The 19,958-nt window shown below is 41.0% G+C and overlaps 1 protein-coding gene across 1 annotated transcript in view; it reads right to left on the minus strand.

Moving 5' to 3' along the window:
- Window positions 1–581: 581 nt before the first annotated feature.
- LTA4H (leukotriene A4 hydrolase) overlaps window positions 582–19,958 on the minus strand; it is a 29,943-nt gene continuing 10,566 nt past the window's right edge. The window contains exons 4-19 of the mRNA XM_026648851.2: window positions 19,698–19,766; window positions 16,687–16,791; window positions 13,429–13,481; window positions 12,458–12,530; window positions 11,992–12,132; window positions 11,743–11,766; window positions 9,519–9,589; window positions 9,295–9,406; window positions 7,175–7,319; window positions 6,982–7,085; window positions 6,047–6,117; window positions 4,768–4,822; window positions 3,733–3,828; window positions 2,842–2,924; window positions 1,620–1,724; window positions 582–1,206 (exon numbers count right to left, since the gene is read on the minus strand). Coding sequence (XP_026504636.1) covers window positions 1,074–1,206; window positions 1,620–1,724; window positions 2,842–2,924; window positions 3,733–3,828; window positions 4,768–4,822; window positions 6,047–6,117; window positions 6,982–7,085; window positions 7,175–7,319; window positions 9,295–9,406; window positions 9,519–9,589; window positions 11,743–11,766; window positions 11,992–12,132; window positions 12,458–12,530; window positions 13,429–13,481; window positions 16,687–16,791; window positions 19,698–19,766 — 1,440 coding nt within the window. The 3' untranslated portion in view covers window positions 582–1,073. The remainder of the gene's footprint in view (window positions 1,207–1,619; window positions 1,725–2,841; window positions 2,925–3,732; window positions 3,829–4,767; window positions 4,823–6,046; window positions 6,118–6,981; window positions 7,086–7,174; window positions 7,320–9,294; window positions 9,407–9,518; window positions 9,590–11,742; window positions 11,767–11,991; window positions 12,133–12,457; window positions 12,531–13,428; window positions 13,482–16,686; window positions 16,792–19,697; window positions 19,767–19,958) is intronic.

Consider the following 19,958-nt stretch of genomic DNA (forward strand, 5'->3'; position numbering starts at 1 on the left):
CCGAGCTCCATCCTCTTTGGAACCCCTCTTCAGGTAGTTGAAGGCTGCAATCAGACACCCCCTGAGCCAGCCAGGTAAAGTCAATGGGGCTACTCATGTGCTTAAATCCCTAACTGATTAAGGGCCCATATCAGGACTGTTTACATAAAATACAGTGAGCCAACAGAACACAGGACAATTTTTTTTATTTAAATTGTTCTTTCAGCATTTTGAAATGTTTCAAAAGTATTTTTTTAAAGCCAGCTATGAAGCTGGCCACAAAGCCTGAAAGTTTAGTGCTGAAATTTCAGCTTGAAATATTGTGACTAACTTTTTTGTCAAAAAACTGAATTTTGACAATCAGCGCCAGCTGTTACTATATGTAACTGTTGTAATGTATGTACTGTAACTCATGTCATACTTTAACTCATGTTAACAAAACCATCAAAAAATCAAGGGTGGAAAGAGAAACAAAATTGTTTGGATACTAAAGTAATGTAGGCCACACAAGTAAAAACATATGTTTATACAACATGATTTTTAAGTTCCAAGTGCATTCAACTTTTCTTCCAGGTTTATTCTAGAAATCAGAATATTTGAAGTCAGCAAGGAAAAGCTATTTATTATGACATTTTTATTGTTACTTTCTATATTTGTTGATTGTACAAGACCAGACAAGTTGGCTGTTTTATTAAAAAGATTTTTTTTCCAAATATTTAAAGACTCAGGACTTCAGCTGTGTGTTGCTGTGTGAAAGCGTGTACGAAAAAAACATTTGATTTCGTCCAAAATTTGTTTAAAAGCCCACACGACTGACAAACACAAATGTAGGTCAGAAAAGTCATCTTTTCCTTTAAGTATAATTTGTTTGTACTAGAGCTATTCATTCATCTCCCAAAGATTTATCAGTTTTCTAAAATTTCATTCAATGTACAAGACTGAAATTTTTAAACTTCATCTTGAAGATCCATTTAAGCCAGATTATTGCCACAGTAGCAGAAAACAAAGTCAGATAGATAATCAAGCATGCATGTTAGCATAATGTGCAGAGTTACAGTTCCATTTTAGTAGTTTGCCATAGCTTTTTAAAGAAATTAAGCAGTCTGTCCTTGACCCACTTTCAAGTCTTTGGCCACCAGCATTGCAGCCACTGGGTGCATGCGCGCTCTGTGCTGCATGAACGAGCTGACAGCTTGATCACAAGACTTCTCAAAGTTGTAGAGGTCCCTGCAAAATATTCCACAAGATAAGTACAAATAAGAAACTAGTCTAAATATGGATTTTCACCTGAAAGTTTTATTCTTACATTGAAGATTTTATATTAAGATTATCCTTTATATAATGGCTTTCCACTCTGCACTCTATGTTTGCTAGGTTTTTATGTTAAAAAAATTGATACAATATAAGAACTTCAATTTATCCTGCAAATATAGAAATATTCATGTTCAAAGTGCTCTAGAAGTTCTACAGTTGGTCACTTCCTTTAGAAGGATGCAGATTTGATTATTTTTCTAAGAAGTCTGCTCTAGTTCAAAGAGGAATTAATTCAAAGGAGTCCTATGGCCTGTGTTGTATAGGAGTGTCCACAATAAAAAAAAAAAAAAAAATGTTCATTTGTAAGTTCTGCAGGTGAGTCTTACCTAAACAAGGGACGAGTAAACTTCATCCTGCCTTGTTCTGTCGCCATTTTTAGAGCCAGAGGAATGGCTTCTTCCCACTTGGCTTGGATGCAGAGGCGTAACCATCTGAAAAATGTAGTTAAAGATGAATTTCTCCTCCAAGTTGGCTGCCAATTTTTGTTTGTAGCAGTTTTCAAAATTTGTGATCTTCCACTACTAATATCCAATATGGTGTTCCCTAACTCCATCTTAAGAATGAAGGGGTCATGCTACCATACATGCAACAGGACATTCAGATACTAAGTACTTTAAGTTCATAATGAAGCTCAACTGGGTCTCTGGGTTTCCCCACACTGACTTTTGCAATTATTTCTCTTATAATGATGTATTTATTTGTATTACGATAATGCCCAAAGGCACCGATCAGGGCCCTGTTGATTAGGGTGCTGTATATTTGGGGGAAGTCATTACATAGCAGTAAGTGTCTATTTGCACAAGCTCATCTATTTTGTTATAAATATAAAAATAAAGCAAAAGTAATAGAACTCAATATCATTATGTGAACTGGGAACTACATTCGCAACTTAAACAATATAGGTTTTGTCAATGGTAAATAGCAAAGGATTACTGTACACTGAGACAAGACACAAAATCCCTAACCATTAAAACACTTTGTGGCAAGTTTATTACAATGGCAAACTGGGCAATCCCAATAATAAATATGCTTTTAGAGTTCCAACAACATAATTTGGAGTACAGACATGTTTTAAGGGTGTATAAATACAAGATACAAAGGAATTTACGGTGATAGGCATAAACTAGAATTAATGGGAGGAAAGGAATATTTTCCTCTGATAGTTTTCCTAAATTTCCATTTAAGTTTTAATAATTGTTTACTTTAAAGAGAGCATGAACCCTGTGGGGAAAGGCACATCTAAAAGTTAAGTGGACAAAGCATTAGGATTTTTACTACAGGGAATAATCACACTGCCAGGGGAATAGACTAGATGACCTCGGTGTTATCGCTAATTTCGGATGCTCAGACTGGAATACATTTTCCCATTTCATCATTAATTAGTACGTAGGAACACTGCACATGTAAAAATTACATTTACTAGAAGTCATTATTATTCATGTGTGTCCTATTACGTTTTTGTAGAATGGAACTTCTCAGATTGTGTATAAGGTAGTATTTTCCCTTATCAAACACTTTTCATGAAGCAATTTCCATACTATTACTAACCTGAATCTTATTTCAGAATTGTTTACAGCATTGAAGTTATAAACTTCCTGCATTCGCTTTACATGTGACACTGGAAGTGGTGCCTAAAAAAAGTTGCAAAATTAGAAGAATGAGTAAGAGGTATATTTCAACTGATGTTCTCTGAGAGGAGGCAAGACCTAGAAAGAAGACTTTCACTACAAGGGAGAGAATATTTAACAAAAAATGATGGCTACTGGTAAATGCTTGCATGTTCCTTCCCTTTGCTCCACTCCACCTAACTAAGGAAGGGGCAAGGGATAATATGGTAGTTACTAAGGCTTTGTCTACACTAGTACTTTTAGTTGCCTAAACTTTTGTCAGTCGGGGGTGTGTGTGTGTGGGTGTGAAAAATAACCACACCCCTGACCAACATAAGTTTCACTGACAAAAAGCGCTGGTGTGGACAGTGCTATGTCGGTGGGAGATGCTCTCCCCGCTCGCTCGGGGGTGGTTTAAAATATAGAGCGGCTACAAAGGAGACCAAGGTCCGTAGTATAGACATAGCCTAAGTCTGTGAAACTTTAGTACAGACCCAGTATCACTGAAGCACTCCAAACTGGTTACAATTGTATTCAAAGCTGTGTCACACAATACATAAATGCTAAATTCAAATAAACACAATCACGTCTCAAATTTTGTTTATGCCTCCTTGACTGAAAGTCTCCTGATGTTACTCATCAAGTGAATAATCAAGGAAGAATGGGTTTTGGAGACCTCTTACTGGCTGTCCCAAAGAACAGCAAATGATTTAAGTAGGATGAATAAGGATCTTCAGAATTGTTGGGCAACGTATGAACTCCCTGGTTTTACAAAATAGATTTGTGCCTTTGCTTGTATTCTTAGGTCAAACTACTCCTAGCCTGCACTTACCTCCAGTAGCAACAGTGCCAGGAACTCAATCAACTGATGGGATGACAAATCCTTTAGATCTGCTGAGCTGAATGAGGACAAATCACTTTCTTTGGCCTAAACAAGCAAATAAACACAACAAACAGTTTGTAATTGGCTTTTTCAGCAAAGACATCATCTGTCTGCTTTTGTTTATGGACACCTGCATTTAATTTCAAGCTACTTCATGTAAAAATACTGCTTTTAGGGTTTAAGTTATGAGGTTACAGAAAACAAAAAAGAATCCAAAAATGAGAAAGCTGTGGGGGTTGTGGAGTGGTTTTTTTGTTTACACCATTTAACTGCCTATTAAAGATAATGAAATAAAGTGAAAAGTAAGTTTAAGAGATTCTTATTAAAAAATATCAAAAGTTGAGTACAACAATTGCAATGTGTACTTTTTTATAAAAAAAATCTTTGGCAAGAGCAGAATTAGGTTGAAGCAAATGCGCAGTAGGGCCAAAACACACAAAGTTGGCAAAAATAAGAATGCTACACTCCCTGGCAAAGCTAAAAGCAAGTTACTACGAATGATCAATGATTTGTTGTAATTGGCGTTGCTTAATTTTAATCGAGGAGTACATACTGCCTGCTTTATAAAGGAGGGGCAGTGTTAGTATGAACATATAATCAGTAATGGAAACTTACTTCCACATCTGTGCCTTTCAAAACAAGTTTTGAAATTGCAGTCCTAAGGCATAGGATAAAATATGCATAATGGGATTCTCAATTTGCACATTATCTGCATGCACTAGATAGTTAGCTGTGTAAGTACTTAGTTTACATGTACAATGCATTTTCTCATTTCAAGAAGTTGCAGCACCTCTACAGACTCTTTTTGAAAGTTTAGCCTATGAAATAATGCAAAAATTCATGGCAGCATTTCCCTCACCAGACACTACTTTCTTTGGCCAGTGAGGATGATGTGAGCCCTTCCCTTATTATATAGAACTAACAACTAGTTTGTCATAGTTAAAAAAATCATTAAGATGTCTGCAGAATTCTTTAACAACTCACTTTGGTCCATCTTTGGCTCAAGGCAACACAAGCATTTGATAGTGTCATGTCATATCTAATAAAGATGAAAAACAAAGGATTACATTTTTGAAATGTGAATAACTCCAAGTGCATTTGACGGGCATTGTAGCACAGGCAGTGTAAAAGTGGCAAGTTAACCTATAATTGGGCTTGGAAGGATTAGATTTTTATTGGTAAGTGTTGGTAAACAGATTTCACCACACACAAACAAACCAATGGAAATAATTTCCATCAATAACAACTGAAACTTACAAATAGGCAAAGTAAGCAAAATGGTGTTTGAGAACTTATTAGAGTTAAAACTGGGTGATTCAGATTTTTGAATGAGGCTTGTTACAAATGGACTAGCAAACGAATAGTATGGTATGATTTGTTGATTTAAGAATATTTTATTTTGACATGTGATGTTGACAATTTGCATTTAACAGTTTATAAGGCTTTAACTTTTTGAATCTCAAAGTGTCACTAAATAATTGTCTGATTCCTCCCATAATTTCCCACAACTGTGAAAATATAAACCAATAAAAATTGAAAAAAAAAATGCTTAAAACTCAATTTTCCACAGCTGTGAAAAATTTAAAAATCAATAAAAATCTAAAAACAAAATCAATATTATTTGTTGAAGTTATAAAAAATAGACTTCACAGAATTTTAATTTTATTTATAATGTAGGTGTGCACCTCATATTGCAATGCAATATGTGGAAAATCTACTACAATGAGTCAACACAGAAATGCATTTCCATGCTCTCCTTTTTCACAGTAACTCCACTCTTCATGGTATTTGTGACTTCTGTTGTGAATATTGCTATTGCTCATTGATAGTGCCATACACTACTAACCGCAGATGGAGCAATATCTTGTAGTCAACCTCAGAATGTAAACATATTCAGAAGTCGTACACTCTCCAGCTGGTTGGACAGCGCGAAGAAGGGGGAAGGGATGTTTCTTGCAGAGATTTCCACTGGGGAAATTTCACTTATTACACTTTGAAATTTTTCCATTTTCTGTGGCAATTTTCCAAACAAAAAACAAACAAAAAAGACATGCCTTCCCCCAACATTTCTCTCTTTGGAAAATTATCAGAATTCATATTCCTGCCCCCCCCTCCCCTCCAGACTTCCAAAAATTTTCAGAAAATAAGGTTTTGTAGAAGTTTTCTGACCAGCTCTAGTAAAAGTTTTTCAAATAGTTAATTGATGTTTGGGAATAACACAAAACTTTTAGGTGAGAAAGACAAGAGAAGAAAGCTCAATTACGTTGGTTTTACTGGTGGCATGCCAGGGGTGTGCATCCATGCATTCCAGTCAACTTTGTTGAGAACATCCACCTACAAACAACACAGATCTTTGTTCAGTTTACCATCTACATGTTTTTTTCTAAAGCAGTGATCCCCAACCTTTTTGTGGCCAGTGGCACATTCACGTTTTCAGAAGAGTGTGGCGGGCGCCAACAATTTTTCAAGGCTTATTTTGCATTTGTACAGTAAATAATACAAAAAACATCATATTTAATATGATATAATATATGAATCCAGAGAGACGAGAGAAGCCGGAGAGAAGCCGCGAGGACAGAGAACACCGGCGCCCGCAGCCCCGGAGTTCTCTGTCCCCGTCAGGTGCGGGGCCGCAGCTTCTCTCCCCTGCTGGGCACTAGGCGGGCCCCGCGCCTGCCGGGGACAGAGAACACCGCACCCACAGCCTGAGTTCTCTGTCCCCGTCAGGCGCGGGGCCCCGGCTTCTCTCTCCTGCTGGGCACTAGGCGGGTGCACATAAATGCCCCGGCGGGCGCCATGGCACCCGCGGGCACTGCGTTGGGGACCACTGCTCTAAAGAGTTTGCAATTTGAAAGTTAGTTTAAATATTTTGTTTTGGTTTGTAAGAACAGCTTGATCTAAAGTGCTGATTCCTATGTAGTTTACTTTTGAATAACTGTATTTTGAACAAATGCACTGTAACCCAAACCCATGTTTGTAAGATTTTATGCTACATCTTTACATATTTTCTATATAGGAATGAGGGTGAAGAGGCATATAAGCCATCTCTTTTAAAAAGGCAGTAATACTTTATTTATCAGCCTATTTTACTCGACCATATGGAGTATCTTCAGCTTCCTGAGCTATGCCACAAGTAGAATATATTCTGCCAGTTTCACACAATTGTAGGATCTCAATTAGCCTGAAGCACCATCCAACCTTATCCTTGAAGTAGGAATACAAGAACTTCTTCCAATCTTCAGTCACAGCACTCTTATAGGCAAACTGCTGAATATAAGCCTTCAAGAAGCCAATGAAGACATCTAAGTTAAAAAAAGTGTATCAATTAAGGAAAGCCAGTGTTTGAAAGCAAAATAAAAATCCTATTTAAAATAGAACTATTAATACTCACCTGGTCCTCCAAGAAGCTGTTCAAGGTAGAAAAGCAAAGCAAAGCCTTTCTCATATGGAACAGGAGAATATGCAACATCAGGGTCCACTTCATTCAGCTTAGGGATCAGGTTAGTGAAAGGGCTTGTGTCTCCAAGCGTATTTATCTGTAACAATATTATAAACAAATACTCACCCAGAAAGGCTCCACAATTTGCACTGATTTGCAGCCATCTTATACAGTTATTTTCCATCCAAGACCAAGATTACCGTGCTTTGCTGCACATGGCTCTAGCTCAGGGGTGGGCAAACTTTTTAGGCCGAGGGCCACATCTGGGTGGGAAAATTGTATGCAGGGCCGGGACAGGGGGTTGGGGTGCGGGTGGGAGTGCGGTGCGTGCGGTGTGCAGGAAGGGGCTCAGGGCAAGGGACTGGGGCAGAGGAGGGGTGCAGGGTGCATGAGGGGGCTCAGGGCAGGGAGTTGGGGTGCAGAGTGCAGCAGGGAGCTCAGGGCAGGGGGTTGGGGTGCAGGAGGGGTGCAGGATGTACGAGGGAGTTCAGGGCAGGGAGTTGGGGTGCCGGAGGGGTGCACGGTGCAGGCAGGGGGCTTAGGGAAGGGAGTTGGGGGGCAGGCTCCCTGCATGCCTGCTCTGTCCCCGACCCTGCGCCGCTCCAGGAAGCGCTGCGGCCCCTTGGGGGAGGGGGGGTTTTGGAGGACTCCGCATGCGCTGCCCTTGCCGCGCCTCCAAGGTACCTCCCCCGAAGCTCCCATTGGCCGTGGTTGCCTGTTCCTGGCCAATGGGAGCTGCGGGGGGCAGTGTCTGAAGGCAAGGGCCCGGGGGCCGCAGGGACGTTGGGCCGGCCGCTGCTGAAAGCGGCGCAGGGCCCATGGCGCCACGGGGGGCAATCCCGTGGGCCAGATCCAAAGCCCCGAGGGACCATATCCAGCCCGTGGGACATAGTTTGCCCACCCCTGCTCTAGCCCATCCCTCTTGCTGAAGTTCCCAAATTAGAACAGACTACCAGCCATCCGTTTCATCTTAGGGCTGGTCTATACTACAAAGGCTTTGCCAGTATCGCTATACTGGCAAAGTCCCCTAGTGAAAACTCAGCTTATACCAGTTAAAAAAGAGTCATTTTGCCAGTACAGCTAAACCACCTCCCCAAACATCATATGCTAAACTGTATGCATCCACATGAAAGATTTTGCCTGCATAGCTGTGTTAGTTGGGGGTGCGATAGTAACATAGCTATGCTGGCCTTTTGATCATGCTCCCATGTTTTGTTTGTTCCCATGGCAACAGCCTCTTTCCCCATACTGAAATCATAGATAGTTTATTTAGTCCTTCAAAAAAACAGAAGTTGCTACTGACAGGATGAACAACAAAACTATTAATCCTAAAGGGGTGAGACATTTCTTTTGGGAGGCTCTGGAGAAAGGGGGAAAATAGACAATTTTTAAGAAGTTAAGCCAGAGACAAAGTCTTTGAAAAAAGCAACTACCACGACCATTTAAATTCTCCTCCTAGAGACAGAAACCGAGTATCAGGATTCCCGATCTTCAACACTCAGTTTGGTACAGTGTGGAACACCTGGGCTTTGTTGTGTATTTTAGTTCTCTCTCAGACATTTCAATTGCTTGTATCACACACTGGAATATCTGAAGTTTGAGAAGGGTGGCCTTGGCTATGGCTATCACAAAAAGGCAACTTTTAGCTGCTCACTGGTACGCTAATTGCTTTAAAGGGTTTTAAAAGTATACACTCTTGCAGTATGTCCTGTACATTAAGGGTTCACTGTTATTCACTAGCTGTTGCAATATTCAGTAGTAGTTCGGGATGAAATTCAGCCTTTCAGAAGATCCTGCGATCTTTAAAAGATCCCTGAGACTTAAGGTCTTTTTGAAAATGTTCCCATCATCTGTAATCTAGCAGTGTCATGTTTATATTGAACAATATAACTTGTTGGTTCATAAACAAACCTGAGAGAACACTGGTACTCAACTACCAACGCAAAGATTTTCAGGAGCATTACTATTATCGTTTTCTGTTGCGTATTTCAGGGAAACGTTACGACAACTTAATTTTTATGAGTTATGTTTAAACATAAACATACAATAAACTTCTACCAAAACTAGTTTACCGTATTTTGCAATTCTCTCCAACCTCCCAAAGCTTGGAAGTGCCTGAACTGTTCACCAAACAGCCGTCCACCAATTCTACGTTCCAAGTAAACTGTGTGTCCCTCATTTAGCCTAGAGAATTATCAAGAACATTAATTCATGTGAGATGGCAAAACATTTCCTCAGAACTTGTATATGATAGATAAGAGCCAATTTTTTGTAATGCACTCAGTATTACTCCTACCAAAAATGCTCCCATGTTTTGTTTGTCACCAAGTTTCCTGTCCAGCTATGAGAGATTTCATGAGCAATAACCTAAAACAAACAAGAAAAAATAACCCATCCCATGTCAGAAGTAGATTTCATTAGATTACCCCAGAGAATATACTGTCAAATCCCAAGAGGTGGAGAGGGGGCGGAAGGGAAGAGGGGCAGCAGCAGGAATCACAATGGGTTAACTATTATATATTCAAAGCGGATTGCCATATATTGTAAGTAAGTCTCTGGATATCAGATTCACTCTGGTGCTACAATATCCCACACCACACACCCTGTGAAAAAGTAATTTTCAAATTGTGGTCTATGGACAACAGAGCCTTCACTGGTTAGCTGCGCTGATCTGGTTGGTCACATAGTGCCAGTTCTTCTGGTTTCCAACTGCTAAATCACATTAAAAGAAAGTTTATTTAAGGTGTTTAGTACTTTCCTGATATTACTTTTCTAGGTAAGCAAATGCTGTAGTTCAGGGATGTTATTTCATTACAAATGGGAGGAGATATGATTCATGAGATCATGAATAGAATGGGGAAGCATACGAGATACTAAAAATGTGGTCCACATTGAACATTTTAGAACTGCTGTTGGAAGGCATTACAATATTATGTTCATTTAAGGGACTATATTCCTCTACTGGAAAGATTTAATAATTAGATGAAATGCTAATCAGACTCCTCTCTCCAGACAAACATTAAAATATAACTAGGACAAGCACTGAAGTACAACTTCCAATTAAAAAATTATGCACAACTTATTGCAACCAGTTTTAGTGGCTAGATACCAGAGAAACAGGTGACCAATAAATACCATTAGCATAGGACCCTGAAGAATCCCACCTTTTTCTCCAGAATCAATTTAGTTACACTTTTTAACATGGCTTTACCAGCGGCTTGGCTATTCCTAACTCAAATATGTGGGATTTATTTAGAACTAAAAACTGCTCCCCTTTAACATTCTTGTGATTAATTATCTGTAGTCCTCAGGTCTTAAATTGGGTCAGAGACAGAAGCTTTCAACTTTGCTGCCTCATATCTGATTAAACTGAATCAATAGAAGCATACATGCTAGTATGGCCCAGAAGGAAGACCAACTGAGAACAGTGGCTGTGAGTTCAGTATAATAGTAATGTAGATTTCTGATAAGATGTAGTGTTATTATGGCTGTGAACTTTCAAAGGCTTTAAATGGCTGAGCTGTAGATTTTATGCAGGGGTTCTCAGGACATATTTTTTGGTGGCTTCAGAGTGCAGCCACCAACTCTTGCTGGTGGCCGCTCTCATACTTTTTCTGAAAATACTTAATTAGTTTTAGGAAAAACAAATAAATATGCACATATGCACATCCAAATCATTGTAATTTATTTATTCCTAGCTATTAAGTCTGTTGTGAAACGTGATATTAACAAACATACAAGTATCACATTTCACAGCAGACTTGCTCAGCTCTGCCAAGCCTGGAGACAAATTAAGCCCTGGATGGGAGGCTGGGGGAGACAGTGCGAGGGCGGTCGGGGGTGAGGGGCTAGAGCCTGAAGCTCCATGACCAGAGCACAAATCCCCATGGCCAGAGCCTGCTGCCACCACTCCAGGTCTGAAGGCCAAAGCCTGAGCCCCACCACCCCTGGGAAAGTGGGAAACTCACCAGCTGCCTGCTCCTCCAGCATTGTGCCCCAGGTGTCTCCAGAAGGGAGCAGGGCCCAATCTCTGCTGGCGGCCCCAGCAACCAACAAGGCAGTGCATCCAGGAGCAACATGAAAGGGGTGGGGCCGCTATTTTGGACACACACACACACACACACACACACACACACACAGCCTCCAGGAGGCTATCAGCACAAGAAAAGCCCCGGGGGGCTGCATTTGAGAAACACTGTTTTAGAGGGTCATTTCATTTGTCAATATAGTTAAATGGGAAGCAGGAGATTCCTCCTATAAAGATGCTATTGTTTTGCAAACATGAGAGAGACAAGAAGATTTCCCTGCACCTGAAATTTTTGCAATACAGCTTGGTATTAAACTGACCTGCTATGTATTTTTCCATTTTGTAACTAATTAACAGAAAATATATAGGATGTCTAAATGAAGACTTAAGATTTAGAAATATATCTCATATCTTCTCTGCCAGGAACGATTTAAGATTTAACTTGAAGTTACACAGTATTTGGTTTGAAGACCTGAATAAAGTTTATACTTACATTTGACAGTGATCTGTCACCTGCCTAGAATAGACAAACAAATCAAATTACCTTGTTGGTTCAAGTTAAACTCAAAATTCATGCACTACACACATCTATTTCATGTAAGTTCTATAGCTCTGGTAGTCTAAGGATCATTTTATCGTTCTTTAAGGAATGTAAATCCAGAGTTCTATGCACACCTGGATAGATTTTGGAATAGGTTCTGATGAAAAGCTGAAGAATAAAGCGCATAAATTTCACACTTACCAATAAAGTAGGCGTCACAAAAGTAAGGCAGGGGTTCTCCATACCACCATAAGGAAAAGAGGGAGGCAAGACTAGCAAGTCATACTGTCCCCACACATAAGGCCCTGCCAAATCTTCTGCTGTTTTCAACATGGCTTCAGTCTGAAACAAAAGTTCACATTGATTTTTAATGAGATTTGTAATTACAATTAGTAAATACAGGCTATAAGTATGATCCTAATGCTCCACACACAAATTTCTCGACAGCTTGAGAAGTTCCACATGCAGACCAATGGCAAGATTGTGCCTTGTCACTTGTGTAGCAAGATCAGCAGTTATTTGATGTTCCTTTAGAAAAACAGAACACTTTCTTCGGTGGAAGTGAGGAGAGGGGAAAAAATTAAAATAAGAACAATTGTAGTATTGGCTGTTTATTCTTAATACTATGTAAAGTGAGTGAATAGTGAGCAAACTCTTTGTAACTAACCTCGGCAAATTCATATGCAGATTTATCCACCAGCTCCTTCTCAGCCCACACCAGCGTCCTGGGGCCAATCTGTCTGTAGAAGTACAGATTTCAGTTAGACACTGAACTTGAATTGATGTTATATGGGAAGCCAGTGCATAGTGGAGGATGAGTTTAATATACTCACAGTAGCCCATATTACTGAGGAGAGGTTCTGGAGAAACCCCCACCACCCTCATTTCACTGCTATTGTATATGTTTGAATGGGGATTGGAGAGAGGAGAGAAGGAATGACTAATTTAATTTAATTTTAGACACACCTCGTTGCTTATAGACTTAATGTTCTAGCCCTCCACAGAAGGGCAGGTAGGAAAGAGATGCAAGTGCACTTAAAAAAAAAATCAAATAAAATCAAATCACAGGAAATTATGTTTTTTGCATTGACTATCTAGATGGGGGATAAACTGAAGTTCATGCTTTTTAAAATATTGTACGGTGTTAATACAGCACCACCACCACCAACATTCTGGGCCAGATTAAAACATACCGTTGTGCAAATGAGTGATCGGGTTGAAGCTAGTATATTATGATTTATGGAGAGGACAAAGGCTCATCTAGTGAGTGAATAGTTTCTAGATTATTCTTAGGACTAAAAGGCTGGGAAGAGAGGAACAAAGACTCAGTGGCTGGATTCTATTCCATTTCTTTCCCTTACAGTGAGAGAGTGGGCTCAGTAGCATTCTCTCTTGTGTTGTGGCTAGATACTCCTAGAGGTGAGAATAATAAATGAAGACTTAAAGAATAGCTAATACGCTCAGCAGTGTTCCGGGTTGGGGGAGTACATACTTGAATGTTATATGAAGGAGCATCCTAACACCCTTCCAGTGACCAAGAGGTTTTTTCAAGTTAGGATCAGGAGTCCAAGTAATGTCAAGACTCTCAAACTTTCTGTAACTGATAAAGTTTAGCCAATGTGTACCATACACACTTACCTGCTTTCCAAAGCCCCAACCACAAACGCAATCAAGTAGCAGGGTATTGGAACCTAATGGAAGATATTAAAATCATCTATTTAAAATCCTAGTTGTAATATCAGAACTATCACCCACCGAGTTAATCAAAGGGAAAAGTTATATAAGCATAGTTGTACTGTATATTCTTTTTCTTCACAACCTTCTGCCTTGCATTAGCCCCCGACCCTGTTTTTCTTCTGCCTGACGTGGGGTAACAGATTTATCAGCCAGTGGTAGTAAGAAGCAGTCCTCATTAAGTGATAGCTATCAGTTCAAGCCTCAGAGCTATCTATCACTTTCACACATATCTTCAGTGACTCACTCTCAAAGGCTCCATGACTGTAGACCCCACTTCTGGTTTATACTGCAAAATATTTCTATTCATAGTATACAAAAGCCACCCTGGGCACCTTTGATGTATGTTACAAAAATGTCACATTTTTCTTCCTGGCCTTCTGTGGGCCATCAAGGGATCCTGTTGGAACAAGAGACAATTGTGCCCCAAACTCAAAAGAGAATGATTGGTTCGTGACAGACCGACTTGTAGACTACTTAATCTTCAATCACAGACCAAAGAAGTAGATCAAGAGTGTGTTGTCAGTTGCATGTGTGTGTATTCTTTCTGTGTGCTATGCCAGCTCTGTGCAGATAGCTGGCCCAGAAGACCTTGATCAAACTGCCCAAAAAGACCACAGACTCGGTTCCACAGCAAAGGCACTCAGCCAAGTTTATTGTCAACAAACCACGGTCCTAGATCCGCAGATCAAAGTCTACAGTTACACTAGCACAGGTATGCCTGTTGCAGTGGACTCAGCGCAATGAATGGTGGGGCTTTCCATTCCCTCTCTGGCTGGACAAAGACACCCTCTCTTTTATAAACTGATACAAACAAGTTACGTATTGCCCCTCTGATGTGGTTAGTTACCACCCTTTACCTTGTACATGTTGGTTTGATCAAAACATTTCTATCCATCACCCTGTCATCCTGACCTTATCTTTAGGAGGGGTCAGTGTGTCCTATATTATCTTCAGGGAGTGTGCTTGTATCATAGTTGGTATTGGGGTGTTGAAAGCAATAGTATTGCAATTAAGCATCTCAATCCCAGTTTACACCAAACACTGTTTCTTCCTGCCTTGACTCCCCTCCTTTGGTCACTACCACAGGCAACTGAGGAATCCAAACCCTCACGACCAATCTCTTGCACATTACACCCAGGGAAATTCTGCACCACCGTGCATACATGTCATCTGCAGATTTTTTTTTCCTCCTCAGAAAATAAATTCTGCCAGAGAAGCACTGCAATTACACCCTTCACCCACCAGGGGCTGCTGTGGTGCTAGGAGAGTGGGCAGCTGGCTCTGGGCGGGAGCAGCCAGGTGCAGAGAGGGAGAGGCTGCTTTCTCACAGCACCCTGTCCGGGAGTGAGACAGACACAGGATCTGGGGGGAACAGACTGGAGCAGGGGCACAGGAGCTAGTGGGGTGACAGCATTGAGTCAGTGCCACATGGGGGTGCAGGGACACGTAGGGATGGTGTGAGGGATGGCTGAGGGAAGATGCAGGGATGCATGGGGGACGGAGGGTGAAGGGACACACGGGGACAGGGACAGATGTGCCTGACTGAATGGGAGAGGCTAGGGGTCAGCATTTCCTGAATCTATTTTGTTGTCTGTATTGTTACAGACAAATTTGCTGACAAGTATTTTGAAATAAATAACCAAAATTGAAACTGGAATGATTATATTGTGCCAATTTGACAAAATATACAGAATTTTGCAGAATTTTAAAATATTATGTGCAGAATTTTTAATTTTTTTGGCACAGAATTCCCCCAGGAGTATATAAAAGCTCAGGCTTTCACAGTTCAGGGTATGGCAGTGTTGTCACTTTGAAAACTACACTGCAGTAGCTGAGAAGATGGGACTGTTGCTGAATCAGAGTACCAAAAAAAAAAAAAAAAGACTGCAAAACACACCGGCACAAATCCCCAACCATACCATGGGGCTCTTATCCTCATAGGAAGGTCCAACGGTCTCCTTCCAGTTTCCAAAATGAAACAATCCTTCCAGCCTCCCCTCTCTTCCTGTAGGTCTTCCCCAGGACGCTCCTCCTTCCCAAACTAACCACTCCAAAAAGATGCAAACACCTTCCCTCAGTTTTTCAAGCCTAAACCCCCTGCCTCTTCCACATTCGTACCTAAGAGCACGGTCTCTGAAACTGAATACACGCTATTCAATATTGACAAATACAAAATCTATAATTTCGTGCAAAGTCTGATTGCACATTTGCATTAATTCATGTTAGTGACATGCTAGGATACTTCACTGCTGTAACAATTCATTTTTAAGTGCCACTGTTTCATGGCAACATAGCAGTTTAAAGTTATATACCAGATACACCAGGGCGCCTCAGAGATGTGTTTTGTTCCGTGTATGGTGTCTTGTACATTGAGCAACACTAGAGAGATTAGTCTACCCGCTGGCTTTATAAAACAACACATAGGCAGGAAGGGGATTTAAGAATATAAAAGACAAACACAGAAACAAATTTAATTTCTGTATTTGGGATCAAAATGAACTGCTGTAATTCTTGTTCCTCTTCTTGTGGAAAAACTCCCATGGTGTTGTGATTATGTCCTTCATTTATTATCAAACTAATTATAATTGTCATTAAATAAAAACAATTTGTGATCACATGGTTACCTATTGAAAGGATCACATCACCACATGATTTGGGGGGGATGTATTTTACATGTTCACTGCAAAAGACTCAAGAACAGATGCTCAAATCCATTTATTTGTGTTCTAACAGGTCTTCAAACTACAAGTTGGTAAGTCACCAATGGTATAAAGTTTCAGATCTCAGTGGATAACAGAACATGAACTTTTTTTAGAAAGGCTGTTCCTCATTGCACCTATTACCCTCCTGGCCGAGGACAAGTAAGTGCTATGGAAAATTTTTTGGTAAGTTTGGCAAGCCTACTGGTTAGGGCCAATGACCAAAACACACCAGACTACAATTTGTTTTATGAAATTTGTTGCTTTTTTAAAAAATAAAACAAATCTCATCTTGTTCACATGTGCAGTAAAGTTTCCATGAGCCTAAATATTACAAATTACAGTACATACACAAATCTGTGCCTGCGTAGGTTTCATGCACACAATACTTTAAATTAATACAAATCTGTGCCTGGTTTCATAGTTTCCTAGTTTTTGTTTAAAAGACCATGGGTCTTACCTTTTGACTGAAACGATATATCTTCCTATTGCTGTCTTCTGGGTCAGGCATCTCTCCATCACGATTGGCACTCATGAGAGCCACCAGTTCTTTAGGAACAGATACCTAAATAATGAGAGAGGAAATATCCAATTATGAGGGAGTCTAAGTCAGCACAATTGAGGTCGTATTAGTCATCTTTGGAAAGCATTTGCTGCCCTCAAACATTATACCACATGCTGGGAGCTGCTACAGCAAGTAGCCCCCACTACATTTAGGTTATGCTAATATTTTACATTTAACCTCTCTCTCCCTCTCATCTCTGCCACAACTAGAATCTCACGTCAAGTAGAAATAGACAGTTTGCCTTCCCTCTAAAACAGGCAATGCTTTATCAGCCAGAAGGGTTGCTTTAGATGATGCATTTTTCTTTCCCCTTTTTAGATTCCCAACTCATTGTCTCAATGCACTCCTAGCTTTTACTACCTCAAAAAGGAGAAAATGGGGGATGGGGGGTGGGGTGGAACAAAGCTACCAGCACACCAAGATCATTTGTTCTGATGTTGGCTTTTTTTTTTTTTTTTTTTAAAGGATTAATGAATTATGTAAGGGATAGTTAACTGAAAATTTAACCCCTCCATAAGATGAGTTAAGAGTAGTTTCAAATATCTCCTCCATGCCAATTTTTGTGGTATTACAATCAGATTTTCCTGATTTGAATAATCTCCCTCCTGTTCCTGTGTGAAAATAAAAATATACATGAATAAAGGGAAATGACTGAATATACAGGGGAAGATTGCAAAACTGTACACAGAGTGCTGTCAAATGCACAAATAAACAAGTTGAAATCAACAGACGAAAATATTATTATTTCAACATTTCAGGTATGGTAATCTTAGGCATTACTTGTAAATAGATTTTTCACAATGTGACTTTAAATTGACTCTATAGCTTTAAACATTCCCATATTTTGAAACATTTCCATTTTTAATTTAGAATTATTACTCAGCAATCAGTCTGTACCATAGGCCAAACCAACAAACCTTCCTTATTGCACAGGATTTGTAAGGCTATGAAGACTTCATAATTGTGTTTATTTTAAAAAGCCCTTACTACCTCTTCATTTCTTTTTGAGAGTTTGACAAATCATTGAGGCAGTTTATACTGATTAAATACTTCCCATATTGTTCAGCTGTCTACCTAAATCAAGAGACTCTTATAGAAAACCAAAGGGAAGTTTATCTAGAAAGTAAACTAATATTCAAAATGGAATGCTTTGTGTACAAGTGCCAAACTAAGCAGGTAAAACTACTGCTTAGAAAAAGATCATCAGGAAGCCTGCATGGCCACCTTTATTCAGTAACCTTTCAGAATCTCCCCCAATGTCTCTCCCAGAGTACAATTCTGCTACATCTTTATCAGTAGGCCAGCTCTATTAATTTCTCAGTCTCCTATGGCAGTGGTTTTCAAATCATGGGTCACAACCCAGAACTGGGTCACGGAATGGAAGTCACTGGGTTGTGGCAGCTCTGGTCAGCACCACCGACTGGGCCGTTAAAAGTCCAGTCGGCGGTGCTGCCCGGCTAAGGCAGGCTAGTCCTTACCTGTTATGACACCGCGCTGTGCTCCGGAAGCGGCCAGCAGCAGGTCCGGCTTCTAGGCAGGGGGGCCACGGGGCTCCACGCCCTGCCCCCACCCCAAGCACCGGCTCCGCATTCCCATTGGCTGGTTCCCGGCCAATGGGAGCTGGGAGGGGAGCAGTGCCTGCAGGCGAGAGCCACGCGAAGCCGCTTGCACACCTCCGCGCAGGAGCCGGACCTGCTGCTGGCCGCTTCCGGGGTGCAGCGTGGTCTGAGGACAGGCAGGAAGCCTGCCTCTGCACCCGGGCTGCACTGCTGACTGGGAGCTGCCGGAGATAAGCCTATGCCCCAATCCCCTGCTACAGCCCTGAGCCCCCACCCCAAACCCAGAGCCCCTTCCTGCACCCCAAACTCCTCATCCCCAGCCCCATCCCTGAGCCTGCACCCCCAGCCCAGAGCCCTGACCCCCTCCCACACTCCAACCCCCTGCCCCAGCCCAGAACCCCTCCCACACCCTGAACTCCTCATTCCCGGCCCCACCCTGCAGTCCTCACCCCAACCCTCCGCGCCAGCCCTGAGCCCCTCCTACACTCCAAACCCCTCATCCCCAGCTCCGCTGAGTGGCGGACATCAACAATTTTCTTCAACTGGGTCGCCAGAAATAAAGTTTGAAAACCTCTGTCCTAGGGAGTAAGCAGGCTTATGACAGGTTTCTGTGTATGAACAAAATATGTAGCTTGATCTCCATATTCAGAGTTCCCCAGATGGTCTGAGAGCAAAGAGTCTATTTTCAACATCTCACATAAAATGAAATCTCTGTGGCTGCATCCTCCTCCTCTTCCCCCGCTCCCAACCCAACTTCAGGTAAAATGACTGCTGATCTGTGGTCTTTGAAAACCTGTTCTCCCACTGCAGCCTCAACAGATCACTCTGCACATTAACCAGGGACCCCACTGATCTGAACAACATGGTCTATTTTTCATATGGGGGGGTTCAGCACAGTGCTGCTTGTGCCTCAGGAGGGACATCCTTTCCCCTTACAAGTTAGAGAAATGCAACCAGGGAGACAAGCAATTCTGAGTTATAGTAAGGTAAATCCCCATTCGGTGGTTTCATAATGGACCATATTCTGCAGTTTGTATATGAAATCCCTCAAAGAAATCTCTGCCTGCCAATATACCTACAGATTGAATTCTCACACTATTTCCAAATCCCTTACTAGAGGCTGCCCATCAGGTGATAAAAGTGTAAAGCTTTTAATTGACTGGCTATTTTAATTGCAGGGTAGAGTGAAAATTTACATTAGCAAGTTGCTATGTGGCAGTGAAATCTGAACGCTCCAATAAATTCCTTGCAAGCAGTCTTGTTCACAGAAAAGCCTGCCAGCTAGAAGAGGCTTCCCCATTCTAGTTGGGCTCTTCATTCAGATATGCATGATTTGTGTTCATCTACCTCTGCATAGTAGGTTAGTTTCACAGAAGGTGTGTCCTGGCAAGGAAGGATGGCTCTGCAGTGGATAGCCTGGAAAAAGACAAATTACGGATATTTCTTATATGCAGCTTTTGCAACACATTACACAAACATATGGTGTACATATGGTGTCAGAAGAGTAGGAGCCAAACAGAAGGGTAATGTAATATCACTAGCAAAATTGTAACATTGTATTTCAGCCTGCTGTCAAAGTCCTGACAGCCCAGTTTCTTCCTCAAGGGC

The sequence above is a fragment of the Terrapene carolina genome, unplaced genomic scaffold (genome assembly GCF_002925995.2).
Source record: "Terrapene carolina triunguis isolate 2854851 unplaced genomic scaffold, T_m_triunguis-2.0 Scaffold68, whole genome shotgun sequence".
NCBI classification, from domain to species: domain Eukaryota; kingdom Metazoa; phylum Chordata; order Testudines; family Emydidae; genus Terrapene; species Terrapene triunguis.